The sequence below is a fragment of the Cardiocondyla obscurior genome, linkage group LG08 (assembly GCF_019399895.1).
Source record: "Cardiocondyla obscurior isolate alpha-2009 linkage group LG08, Cobs3.1, whole genome shotgun sequence".
NCBI classification, from domain to species: Eukaryota; Metazoa; Arthropoda; class Insecta; order Hymenoptera; family Formicidae; genus Cardiocondyla; species Cardiocondyla obscurior.
In genome coordinates this window covers 2,519,051-2,532,913 of record NC_091871.1, presented here as the reverse complement: position 1 = coordinate 2,532,913, position 13,863 = coordinate 2,519,051, and the positions used below count along the sequence as shown (strand labels likewise).

The 13,863-nt window shown below is 44.2% G+C and overlaps 1 protein-coding gene across 1 annotated transcript; it reads right to left on the bottom strand.

Annotated features, from left to right (window-relative positions):
- Positions 1 to 56: 56 nt before the first annotated feature.
- Positions 57 to 13,805, bottom strand: LOC139104646 (GTP-binding protein Di-Ras2). Its single transcript, XM_070660245.1, has 4 exons — positions 12,945 to 13,805; positions 11,256 to 11,529; positions 9,582 to 9,800; positions 57 to 9,145 (listed from the first exon to the last, which is right to left on the bottom strand). Exons 2-4 carry the CDS (start codon positions 11,391 to 11,393, stop codon positions 8,912 to 8,914), a joined length of 591 nt encoding a protein of 196 aa, XP_070516346.1. The 5' UTR covers positions 11,394 to 11,529; positions 12,945 to 13,805; the 3' UTR covers positions 57 to 8,911.
- Between the last annotated feature and the right edge of the window lie 58 nt (positions 13,806 to 13,863).

The following is a 13,863-nucleotide window of genomic DNA, read 5'->3' as shown; positions in this document are numbered from 1 at the left end:
GTGAAGGAGTCAAGTGACGAGGACCTGAGCGGGACAGTTCGAGAGAAACTTACAGATTGCCAAGAATCAAGATCATTTAATTATCACGAGTACAGATTCGTAGCTGATTAACGATTCTTCGGTTGATAATGAATGAGCAAATTTGTCGCAATAACAAGCCTATTTATCTCAGCGTGTATTGGTCGCTTATTTAAATAGATAATTAGACACCCTTTGCGCCATTCTCTACGTGCACTCTCGCAATAATTGTGTGGAACGTGTGTATTTAGCGTGTATAGAGAGTGGGAACGCGCGTTTTTTTTTTCTTTTTTTTTTATTCTTTTTCTTTTTTTTTCTTCTTCTTCGTCTCACTCTTACATGTCCTGAATGCGTGAAGGAACTTTATCACACCGCCGAACGCTTGTTCGTTTTCCAGCTCATCAGCTAAAAACCTTTATACTTTTCGATTTTAATCTAAACGACGTCGCGAGATCAACACGAAAGGAATCGGAGAGGCGCCGTGAATACAATACAACCTTAAAGTGGAAAAATATCGTGTTCGGTAATCTGATTCTACTTCAATTAACCATTTCGATAATTAAATATGCCTGGATCACTAAAATGTCTGACGAGAAAGAGACAAGAGTGCGATAAAAAAAAAAAAAAAAATATCTCTTTGTTCAGCGTAAGAAAAAATTGTTACAATTACAATCGAGACGATGCAACGTTATTTCACTTGTAACGATTTAGCAATAAATTCTCAAAAGTGACTTTTAATAACAAATTAAATCGAAATGGAGGTGATTGAAAAATGAGTTTCATCTCGATCGCGTTATTCGATTTAACAGCTTCTCAGGTTCTTCTTCGAATAATCTCTTGGATCGCCGAGATTCCATTCCATACGCGACTATTCTTTTCTATCCCATAATGTCTCCTTTACATACCGTTCTCCATTACTTTTATATTTATGTCTCGACTTTACAGGCCCGCGGCCTGCAAGCGGCAAGCAATTTGCGCTAAAGCGTTGTATGTCGTTTCGTGGCATGATCAACAAAGATCAAGAGAAATTGCTTCAACAAATCATTAATCCCCTACAGCAAGCTTAAGCCTAAGCAAATATATGCGAGTTCGTATCTTTTAAACATTTTTTTTTTCTTTTTTATCTTCTTTTTTTTTTTAATTTGCCGCAAGAATTCATATTTTTCAGGCGAGACACGTGTTGCGCAATATGACGAAAGTTTAATGTCAAAAGTGCATAAACACTAATTCGAAGGTCCCAAAGGAATGCGACTTCTATTACAAATGACAGAAATCAGCGACGTCCATCGAAAATTTTTGCGCGTCCGTACAAAATATACAGTCGACGAAAATTCGCGAAAAATATGAATTTCTCCCGACGAACGTAACATAAGTTAGCAGCAAGAACGACCGCCCAAAATTTGGCGATACTTTTTTTGTACAGGAGAGCTCGTTGCATTAAATGCACATGTCAAAACTCACCGCCTCGCTTCGCCTCCCCCCGAGTTCACATTCGACGATATCCTCCTTTTCTTTCTATACTTCTCTTTTTTTTTCTTTTTTTCTGTTTTTTTTTTTTTCTTGATATGATTCATTGATATGGTCCGTCGTAAATTACGCTACTTTGTCGTCGTTATTCTGGTATTTGTGCGAAGAGAATTAGGAGGATTTTCTGCGCCTGCAAACGGCGGCAAAATACGCGCAACGCACTTGTCGAACGACGCTTCGGGCCGGATTTCTTTCTTTTTTTTTTCTTCTTTTTTTTCTTTCTTTTTTTTTTCTTTTTATATGGAAGTACGTATTTAACTATAACGCTGATAGGTAGAGATCTTTTGCAATTTGTGTTTGGAATACGCTAAACGCCGGTGATCACGATTACGATGGGTCATACAAATAAAGTGGAGCAAAACCTTTACCTTTGATAAATTTGCTAACGTCGTCTTCCACTTTGAGACACAAAGCCAAATGTCCGCTAAAAGCATAAAACTGAAAGAGCCTCTTCTGCATTTCGTTACTAAGAGCTACCGCTCCGGTATTTTATCGATATGACTCAATTAATTTGTAATACATATAGTATTAATAATCGATATGTACAGCGTTCAAAAATTATTTACAGAAGAAACTTCTTGTTTCGCCATGTCGCGCGCGATAATAATTAAGAAGGATGTAGCGGCGGATGGAAAAAATTGCTGCCACAATTTGCAGGCTTCCCTTTTTTTTTTTTTTTTTTTTTCAGCGTTTACCGTATTCGAGATACCGTACCGCAAAATTCTCCGATAACGCAACATCAGATTCGATATCGTTGAGCTTTTAATATCACTCGAGATCCTTATACTTCGGCTTGTCGCGATCGCGATACGTTGTGTGTTTCGTTACGTCATCTGATGCGTGTACGTGTACGTGTGTGTGCTTGTGTTTGTGCTATATACCTGCTCTCAATTGCACTTCGTCATTATCCTCGTAGTAACAGTAACATTGTCACGTAGTAACGTTGTAAAATTTTTAATCTCAATGTACGAACTCTTATAACGCTTACCCCTTTCGATCGTTTCTCGTGCGAGCATGACTTTCGACTTTCACGCAGTTTTTATTTGTTTAAAAAAGAAAAAAAAAATCAATTGCGCGACGTCCTTTCGCAAAAATTCAACAGCTTTCAACATGGCTCTTATAACATTGTCCGATGATATTCGGTCGTGAAATCCGTCCGATGACAACAAAGCAAGTAAACGTAGAAAAATCTTGCGGAGATGCGAAAAGTCATCCCGACGTGGAGATAACCGGAAACGCGCACGTACGTACTTTTTTCTTTTTTTTTTTTTTATTCTTTTTCTTTTTTTCTTTTTTCTCTCCCCGTAACACCAATTGGCCCCAGAAACTAAGAGGATACCGTGTGCCCGTATACGTATACGTTCATCCGTTCCTCACAACTTTGCCCTTCCCTTCGTAATTTTCTTCCTACTTCCATCATTTCAAAGCTCGACTTCCTAGTATCTCTTAATAAGATTCTATTGAACTTGAATCTATTATGTACGCAGAGTGTCCTCGGTAAGTGATTTGCGCTGGACCGCGGATGCCTCGGCCGCGAGTCCATCGGTCGACTTGTCTGTAAAGTGAATTCAATTGTTGTCTGTGTCTTCTAGCGACGTTCTATTATCAAAAGTCTATCGCCCAGACAGTTTATTCCGTATTATATCCTTCAAAAGTTCCAAATGTTCGATCTTTTCACGCACATATCTCTTACTTTAATTAATTACGCAATTTGCCGCAACTATTTTCGAGAGAAATCGACCCCCACACGTTAGTCGAGAATCTAGAAATTGAGACAGAAAACACTCTGGTTACACATTTATCTATTTAGTCGCAAAATTCTACATCAGCCCAGCTCTTCTCTCTCTCTCTCTCTCTCTTTCTCTCTGATATTAAACCGCGAGAAAACTGCAAGAAAGTGTTGGAATCGATTAGATAAACCCTCGCGTTCCCTTAGAACTACCTACATTTCGAGACAGCGATTAGTCTACGTTTCTTTTCTTAATCTCTTTCAGTCAGATAAAACATTTTCAACAGCTAAGCGTTACCATTAGAAAACGACATTTTTTTTTTCGCTCTTTTCCTAATATAAAGACGACGGTACGTACGTAAACGAACTCTGAGCGACATGCATAATTGATGTCAACGTCTACCTCTTTATGGGCACATGTGCGTGTGTAAGTGTATATGTGTGTGTGTGGCTGTATGTGTTTCTATTTAATATATAATATATTCTATTCTACCAACTGGTACTCCCTACGATTACGGGATAATACTACGTGTGGCTCGTAATCGATCGACCAATTTGATAACAAGTGATTTAGAAAGTAGCGGCAAATGCTCTCTTTTCCTTAATTTAATTTAATTTAATTTAATTTTTTTCTTTTCTCTTTTTAATTTCACTTTATTCCCCACCCTAATTTTTCACTTTATTTCCTCGAACGTCTCGTTGAGACCAAGAGAGCAAGCGCCGGCAAAAAACCACCTTTTCTGACTAATAATCCTCTAATAATAAGTGTAATAATAAATACGTACACTTTGGTATCGGGATATATCTCTGAATATAGAAAATCTTATATACAATTTACACTTAGGAATGTTTTTTTTTTTTTTTCTCTCACAGGCGGATTATTAACGATCATTATTAAACACGTTACGCGCTACATTTAAATACGGCATATCATGATTTAATAAAACAGAGGTCCTCGTAAAAAAGGTTTGCGCCCGGGAGGTCGGCGCGAGGGACTGCCGTTCCTTTCTGTCGTCGCGGGAAAAGGGACCGACGGAAAAAGGTTCCCTTTTCCCTCGCGCGAAAAATTAAAAGAATTTCGGCGACGCGCTGCCCTTACCGAGCACGGCGAGCGTGAAACGCGGGTCGCGTGATAAACGTGAAGGGTTTCGGGGGAGGATGAGAGATTAGCGCGTTACGCGGGGTACCGCCAAGAACGCGGAGACACCGCTTACCGTGCTCGGCAAAACGGCGTCGCACAAAGAACGTACCGTGCGACGACAATGGCGATAATTACCTAGATGAAGCGAAGTGAAGCACGCCTAACAATCGTATCGTAGCAATAATACATAGCTACGTCTAAGTGGTATACAACGTATACGTACGAGAGCGACCTCGTTTTCAGCGCGTAGTTAATATCAACGTGACAATCTGGTTCGGTTCGTTAAGCTATCGAGTCGACAGAAGGGAATGGGATTCGTCCCTTAAAGCTGTTTCGTCGTATCTTTTTTTCTTCTTCTTCTTTTCCATTTTTTTTTTTCTTTTTTCTTTTTTTCTCTTTCTTTTTCCCGCCGGAAATGCAGAGCCCGGAGTCTGGAATGTCGTAGGACGATAGGTTCGAGGAATAAAAATCGGGGGAAAAGAGAGTCGGAACGAGCGCGACGAGAATTTCACTTCCGAGAGATCGAGCGGTTCGAACTGATGGGCCCGATCGAGCGATTCTCCGCAGAGGAATTCGTAATATCACGCGGAACAAATTCCCTTCCATCCCTTCGCTCGGACTTGTGGATTTTTTTTTTTTTTTTTTGTTTCCTCCGTTTCCGGGAATAGGAAACACAGAGCGGCGCGGGGGATAAATCGTCGGGTGATTTTACGCGTAATTCGTTGGATAATAGTCCCGAGAGTCTTCTCCTCGACGGATATGCGAAACGAAATTTTTGCGCAGCGTCGACCTGCGACAGTTGGACTACTATCGACATTCTGGACCCTTTCAAAGCCGACGGTTTTTATTATTTTCCGATGCCATACTTTAAAAGTGTCCCGCAGACCTAGATTATTTTTCTCGAGGCGAGCCTTTACGATCCACGGGCTTTCTTTCGTGATCGCTACATCGTAGTTTTATATGTCAAAAGTTAATTAATTTCTATTTTATTTTCAACTCGAATAACAATAATTGATTAATTAATTTGTAATATTTGTCGATCTTCTCCGATGCGTGGCCATTTCTAGGCTCATCTCGATAGCCGCTATAATCGACGGCATTCACGTTGCCACCAACAGACGCTGTGATCTACGAATGTATTGTTAACTTGTTCAAAGGATAATCCCCCAATTTCGGTTCAGATTGCCGATTAGTTATCGCATGTCGCAGTGCGCGTACATCGGTTACCATAATTTATGACGAAATTACAATTAAATCATTTAAATAATAAATAAATATTAAATATTAAATAAAATAGCGCATCTAAAAAAAAAGAAAAAAAAATCAACGAACGTTTCGCTTCGAATTTTCGTAATCATTAAAAAAAAAAAAAAAAAAAAAAAAAAGCAACGTCGGGAGAACAACTATAAAGGGACGGGGATGAAACGCGACGTAAGATAATTTTCTTTCTTTTTTTTTAAATCCGACTCCTCAACACTCGGGCGTGAAATATTTCAACTTGACGAGTTATCGCAGGAACATTATTGCGAAAATACGATATGTGTTGGCTCGATAGGGTTCGATTTAGGTTCTTGATGAGCGTATGCACATCACTCAATACACTCTTGAGACACTACCCATCTCGAGTGCCGACGGCTATAAATACGGCCCTCCACCGGAGCCCAGTAGTCGAGACGCGTTCAAGTGCAGGCAGCGGACCATCATCATCGTTATCAACATCATCGTTAGCGCGACGTGTTACATCGATCGTATCGACGCCCGGCGGGCGCGACGACGTCGCGACGCGAGCCGAAGAACATGTATCGAGGAGGAAGAAGAGGCTCCGGTCTTCTCTGATATATCCGTAAAACGGCGCGGGCGAGGAAAACCGCGAGGACACGTGTCGCGAGGAACGCTACGGTTGTGACGCTAAAAGGAGCGGGACTCGGTAGGCGGAAAGTAGATGAAGAGGGATTAGGTAAGTGAAAACGTAATGTAATCACTCCGCTAATTGTCTATATATGTTCGTTCGAGATTTTTTTTTTCCCGTTGGAAACGTCTGAAAAAACGCTTCTATCTTTTTCTACGGGTTTCGTATGAGGATCGACGCGCATCTCGTATTCTTTCGCGAATGCGCCTGGGTTAACAAATCTGCTTGCATGCGTGTCGACGTGTGTTGGGTGCGTATATGTCGTGTGTGTGTCCTGTATAAATTTGCACGTCCATGCAATGATATAAACTAATAAACTTGCGTGGTACCTTTGCACATACGTGCGACGTGTGAGAGTTGCCGTGTCTACGAATTTCTGTCGTGTTCTGCTGCTTTTTTGTAATCCTAATTAGCTAGCATAGTCGTTACAAAATTCTTACAACTATTCAACAAAAACCAATCTCGTAACAACTCTTATCTACTTGTTATTCGTCGTTCGCACGTGTACTTTCACTCTTTCTTTCCTCTCTCCCTCTCCCACCCCCTTTTCTCTCATTTAGTTTCGCATTTTCTCTCTTTCTCTCTCTTTCTCGTTCTCTCCGTAATCATTCTCACGAAAAATGTTGACGCGCGCGCATTACATCAGTCCCTAGTCGTCGTGCGGTAGTCTCCGATTGCGGAGCATTGCGGAATTTTCATGGAAGGGCACCGGTCGCGGCTATTATCGATTCAGTATGTTAGCTAAATTGAAGCGACCCGCGAAAAAAAAAAAAATAAAAAAAGACCACGCCGAATGGCCCCACGAGTAAGATCCCTTTTTTAAAGCCTTTATCATTCGGGTTCCTATTTTTTCCCATCCCTTCTTAACACATTTTACCGGATTTTAATACACGCACGGTAATAAATTACTCTTAATGATCTTCCTTGCTCGGCGCATTCCGTTAAATCCTTCAACGTTCTTCATTTCCGGAATTTATACATTGCGCGAAACGCCGAGCTCGACAATATTATACGAGATCTGCGTGCTTCCGACATTTCTTATACCCGCGATACAAATTTGCTTGAATATGAAATACATTTCACGTTACGGAACCCAATAAATCGATTTGCGGAAAGAGGCTTTTAAGGTTGCTCTTTGCCGCAAGCCATCTCGATTACGAGCGATAAAGCCCGAAGACAAATCGCGCCTTGTACTTGTCGATCTTCCATGACAATTCGTTGTTTTATCTGTATGCAAAAGGAACGATTTTTTTTTTTTTTTCGAGTGACGCTGCCAACGGAAATCAAATAGAAAGCAACAGTTCCGCGATAACAATTATTCTGGATAATCGTTCCGTTAAGCTCGTGATTAATAATTTTGCAGTTTGTTTCGTACGACGATATTTATCGGGGTCTTCCTGGCGTTGCGAAAAGGAGATTTTATAGAAATTACGAATTACCCGTTTCTATTATTAGATAATAAGTTTAAAGTTAATTATAACAAGAAGAGATTATGTAACAATCGCGATAGCCTCGAGTTTCCTGCGACACCTCGAGAAATTGATTATAATTAATTACGACTCTTACACCGTTACCATTATTATTATTTATTTATATCGTTGCTAGATATTAAAATAGGAAAGTATGATATTTATGGGAGGGAAAAAAAAAAAAAAGAACTTCCGAAAAAGTGGCTGACACAATCGACGAAATTTTTGTAACTCGGGTTTAAAATCTCTGTTCTATCAAAATTAATTCTCATCTCGAAATAAAAATCTCCAAACTTTCGACAGCGTGTATCTTGTGATATGTTGCGTGATTAGTTTACAGCGTTACTGAGATCGTAACTATTATCGCCGGACTTTCCCTATCAGCAGCTGAGAAACGCGCAACTGTTCTCGGTGATAAAACTAATATCGTTGCTTTTGCCGACTCTGGTCGCAGATCGAGATTACCGCGGACGATTCTATGACAGAGTCAAGGAAAAAACAAGAGGCGGGAACTTGAGTAATTAGTCATCGTCGAGCATAGAGAAATTATACGCGATCGAGCGGTCTATCAAGTAAAATATTGTATTGTAACTTAAATTATAAAAGGCTTCACCATCGACGAGCAACGGTACGTACGAATTCGAGTAACTCCTTCGAGTTCGCCGAGTGAAAACGCCCTGCCTGTCTTTCTCTCGCAAAACCAACTTGACCCGCCGGGGCCCAGAATCGTTCTCGGAGTAGAAGACTATAGAATACGCTCTTAGGATCCTTAAAAAAAGAATTTCATTTTTCACGATTCGAAGTTTCGTAGATTATTCTATAGGCCCGCGCTCGTACGAACGGAACGAAATACGACACCGTCGTAAAGCTTTTGACGGATCTCGACGGAGAGTAGCAGGGATTCGAGTCGCGAACAAGGTCGTCCGTCGTTGGCGAAACCGGCTTGGGATATCATTCGGTTGATACAGCGACGAGGCCTCGTCTCGAAGGACGACGGGATTCTGGGACGTTCCGGTGGAGGCAACGGTCCTCGTCGGCTGGATCGCACGTGTCGTCGTTAAATCGCGACGCGCGTCGCGATGCGGATCGAAGGATGGCGGATATTTCTTTTTTTTTTTTTACATAATGGCACACTTCTCCTTGAGTCTTATCGCGTTGTTGCTCTGCACCGGCTGTAACGAGACCGAGCGGTTCTTCTCGAGGGTGAGCAGGTCCCGGAACAGGGCGTCCACGTTGTGATTCGTCTTGGCCGAGGTCTCCAGGAAACCGCAGCCCCAATTAGCTGCCTCGGCCGCACCCTCGCTCATCGACACTTCACGCACCGACGGGCTCTCGTCGCATTTGTTCCCAACCTGGCCGATGAATCAACGATGGTACCGCTGAATACTCGCGCATTAAACGCAGATACGCAAAACGAACACAAGGATTTCATGCGGGAGAATGAAATTTTTCTCTCACGTTGGGAGCCACGTTAAAGTGAGATTCAATCTTCGAGAGAGTTCAATTTCGAAGGGAGAAATTGAAACACGATGACTCATAGCGTTAACAGTTTCCTCGAATTTCCTTCCCCGAGCAATCTTTTTATTTATTTTTTTTTTTTTTTTTCTTCTTCTTCTTCTTTCTTTTCAATTTGACGACATGCACGCGAAATAATATTGTCCAATATTTTTAGTTATTCACGTTGCGAATATTAATCGGATAAGCCCACTTTTATAAATAAGATTCTGATATCGTAATAGCCAGAAATTGGAAGGTGAAACAGGTGGAGGATATACAGCCAGTCCTTACCAGCATAATGGGTATCTGCGAGATATCTTGACCCTTGAGCTCCCTTATCACGGCCCAGATCGGTCGTAGCTCCTCGAGACTTTGCCGTGAGCACACCGAGTACACCAAGATGAAGGCGTGACCTTTGCTTATAGAGAGCCGCTGCATAGCGGGAAACTGATGGGACCCCGTTGTGTCCGTAATTTGAAGTGTGCATATGTTTTTGTCGCAACTTATCACCTGAAATACCGTAATGCGGTCCGTTGACGACATCGCGGGACTTTACGGGGCCTCGGCTCGACTCGCGATTATCCAGGCTGGCCAGATTCGATCTCGAGTCGAGTCGAAGCTCTCTCTGGGTCGTCACCCCGAATTGAGTAAAGTTAAACTGGAAGCTTGCACCCACTTCTCGTCGCGCACATAGCGAGAGTCCCACCAGCGTCTTAATTCCGTCATTGCATCTCGTCATGTTACAATATTATACCCTATACAATGCACGCACGCAAACGCGCACGCTTGTGCACGCTCGTGTGCACACTTCCTTTTAATACGCGCTGCGCGTACCTACGCCTATCTATTACCACCGACATATCAATCGTCACCGCGCGGAGGATCGTTTACTTCAGCGCGCAGTATAACGCGGCACGGCTGATGTAATCGAGTCATTACGTCGTCGCTTTGACCCGCATGAATAATTCAAGACAGGCCAATAACATCGATGTGCAATTTACGCGCGGTATCGGTGTCGCAAAAGAGTTTGCTTCGGCTCCGCCGCGGATTTCCGCGATTAAACGCCGCCGGAGTCGACTCGATTCTAAACGCGCGTTATCCGTATCCGATCGCGCGGCGTGACGCGGTGTCGCCGAGGTAATTAATTCGATGCACATTACGCGGACGCTTCCTTTGTCAGGCGGAAAACATCCGCGACGCGTAAGAGGGCATTTTCCTCCTCCCTCCTCTTCCGTGATTACCGTGTATTATTACTGTTAATTCCGCCTCGTTACTGCCGGCTTACCGGCGAGCGTTGCGCGGATATCTCCGATCTCGCGAGTCATTTGCAAATTTAATGCATTTGCACGGGCATACGTCAATTCCGTATTATCCTGCTGGACCGGCACAGCCGAGCGGGAATATTAAATTCGCAAATCGCCGAATTATCGCGATCCTGGTGGACACGTGCGGGACAGAGGGACGGTCCCGATTAAATCACAAAATCTCGCGCGGCGTTTGCGGAAATTACTCTCTCCCCGGCGTGGATGCGCGAAGTTCGTTACGCGCGATTTATAATTTAGTGACGCATGAGTCAATCTGCCAATTTCGCGTTGCACACGTGTTCTACGAGCGAGGGCGATTTTCATTAGGTCCTTCGCGAATTGGAGTAAACGCTTAACGTGGTTCGGTAAAAAAAAAAATAATAAGATCTCAATTCCAGTTCATAAAAGAAAATGTGTGATCGCTTTAAGTCAATTATCTTCTCTTCCGTCTCATTTTTCATCAAGGAAAGAGTCGGCTAATTTTAGTAGTCTTTCTTCCATTGATAAACGGTCGTTATTTTTAACCAATTAATGAAATTAATTGCGCGCGTCAGTCTTTGGCGCGTAGTTCCTTTCACAAGATAAAAAAAAAAAAATAAAAGAAAAAAAAAAGGAAAGAAAGAAATATAATTGCGTGTTTCGGTAAAAGATTATCGCTTACCTGTCTATAGGTGTCCTCGATGGTCGGTATGTAAGACTCGCGGAAAGAGCCCTTCACGAATCGCAGGACGAGGGAACTCTTGCCGACGCCGCCCGCACCGAACACGACCACGCGATAGTCGTTGCTCTGCTCCGGCATCCTGACATCTGCCGTCCCGGCGGTATAAACCCCCGGCGCTCGGGGTCCGCGTGCAGCGAGACGAGATAAAGGGAGAGCGTGCGTATGCGTGCGAGACGATCACCCTCCTCGAGTCCCTCCGGTCGCACCACCCGACCTGCCGCACGACACACAAAGTTATACCGGATACGTCTCGATACCCTTCTGATAAGCTGATTCAGAGACGACTTCTCCCGCGGGAAAAATATCGAGCGACCCCGTCCGCTCACAATTGATTTCCGAATCCGAGCGGAGCGTTTAATTAAATTGCTCTTAATTAACTTTATGAAAGCGAAGTCCCAGGTAGCCAATCGGACTACGCGACGTCGTCGTTTGATTTTTCTCTTCTGACTTCGGGGGGGGGTTTTTTTTCTTTTTTTTTTTCTCGAGGGAGAATCGTGCACAGTGCCCGGCCAAGACATCCACGCGGAAAAGGACGTCTGCACGGTGGGTAACCCCGTGCATGAACGCGCATGGCATAGCCTCCGTTCCGCGCTTCGCCCACGCGGTTAATAATCCGAACCCACGAAAGGTTACGTCCGTCCGTCCTTCCGCGCATATCTCGTGACGTATATCTTCTCCGATGACGACACCCACGAAACCGCATCCGTCCGCTTCTCGCTCTTACACACGGCCTCATGCGGGTCCGCTCTTGTTTGTCCCACGCCTCTCTTCTCTACACCCCCGCAATCGCCGGATTTATGTGTCTCACGCTTACGTATCTCGAGCGTACAAACGTATCCGTTTCATTAAAAAAAAAAAAAACTCCACGTATCAAGATTTAACAATTACAAAGCAAATGTAAAAATAAAAATTAAAAATCAAAAATCTATATAAAAAAAAAGAAAATATCGATCTCGATTCGCGACCGTACGACCGGCCGTCCGCGAAAAGTCTGTTTCCTCCACTTGCATCATCTACGTCACGTCGTCTTTTCCTTCGCTCTGCACAAATACACTTGTTTTTTTAAGTGCACTTGTTTCCGAAGGTAAAAAAAAAATAAAAAAGAAATAAAAAAAACTAAAAATAGATTAATCATCCATTGTTAACTATGCGCGCTTTGTATTTTCTATATATAAAATTAACAGCGAGAAGAAGAAAAAAGATACGAAGCGTGGAAGATACGTACGATATTCAAGCGCAAATTCATCGGAATGACTGGAGTGATCGAACCGCTGGAGACCGACTTCGAACTTGAAACGATCGTAATCTTTCCGATTAATCGTTCTTTAATAAACGCGAAGGTACGGCGAAGGGTGTTGCGAGTCACCCGTAGAGAAGTACCGTTGTCGCGTCACCCCCTCTCACGGCCCTTCGTGTCACAATTACCCCGATCGACTCCCGGAGGAAGAGACCCAGCGAGGTGGCGAAACGTTGATGCCGCGGATCGTTGTCGGTACCGACGAGAATCGCGTTTTCACGGGGAGGATCACTCTCGGACGGGCCAACGCCACGAACGTCGTCGCGCCCAAAAACGGGATCGTCGGCGGGCGAAGGGCGGACGGTATTTAGTATGGACAAGATGGAAAGCACCTGCCGTTGGCGGCCACTACCCTCTTCGGTTCCGCAAGCGGGCCACGTTTGGCCGCGGTCGACGGCTTCCTCGCTGCTGCGCGCCTCCACGTCGGTGTCACTCGCGCTGCGTACGCGTGCGTGCGTGAGTAGGTGCGTGCGTTCGTGCGTGCGTGCGTGCGTGCGTACATACGTCCGCCACCGCGGCGGTCAACGCGCTCGGACACGGGCGAGCTCCCTTACGTCGCTCGCGTTACGTTGCACCCGTTGCGAAATCGCGGCGGACCGACGCGGCGAACTAGGCGCTGCGCGACGCGGCCTCCCGTACGTCAACCCCCCTGAAGTCCGTCCCGCTCGTCGCCGCTGCTACCTTCGCGCCTTGGCGGCGCGAGCGCGGGCCCGCACAATTTCGCCCGAATTCCCGCCGTTAATTCTTCTTCTCTCAAATTTTCTTCCGTCTTCACTTCTCTTTCCACGCCTCGATCGCCGATCGGGTCGCGTCCGCGACTCTCTCGAGATCGACGTGATCTCGATCCTGCCTTTTATTTGCCGTTATTTCTCTGAATAGCGCGAATTCGATGATCTCGTCGATCGAAAACGAAGCGCGCGCCCTCCGCGTAGTATACGATGTGGGTGTGCGCGCGGCATCAGCGCGTCGTCGTCGAAAAATCAATAATGCTTCCGTGTGTATGTAGAAGGATGAGTGGCGGATGTGGTTGTCGGTAGCGTGACTGCGCCAGGGTGTACCGAGGCGCGAATTACGGATCACGGGCAAAGTCGTAACTTCGAAGCGAATCGATTTGCTGTCGTCACCGGCTCCAAGATCGTTATTTCGAGATTTTTATCGTCGAAAACCGGGCCTAACAAAATATATTCGGATACTTCTATCCCCCAAACGGTCGCTCGATTAAATAACATATATAATTACAGAAAACGTATT

What these genes read in the sequence shown, in the direction of transcription:
- LOC139104646 (XM_070660245.1), bottom strand. Translation starts at nt 11,393, where the DNA reads ATGCCGGAGCAGAGCAACGACTATCGCGTGGTCGTGTTCGGTGCGGGC. An exon ending in TCGAGGACACCTATAGACAG is followed by an intron (nt 9,801 to 11,255) that starts GTAAGCGATAAT and finishes ACGGTATTTCAG; the next exon opens with GTGATAAGTTGCGACAAAAA. An exon ending in CGCAGATACCCATTATGCTG is followed by an intron (nt 9,146 to 9,581) that starts GTAAGGACTGGC and finishes TTCATCGGCCAG; the next exon opens with GTTGGGAACAAATGCGACGA.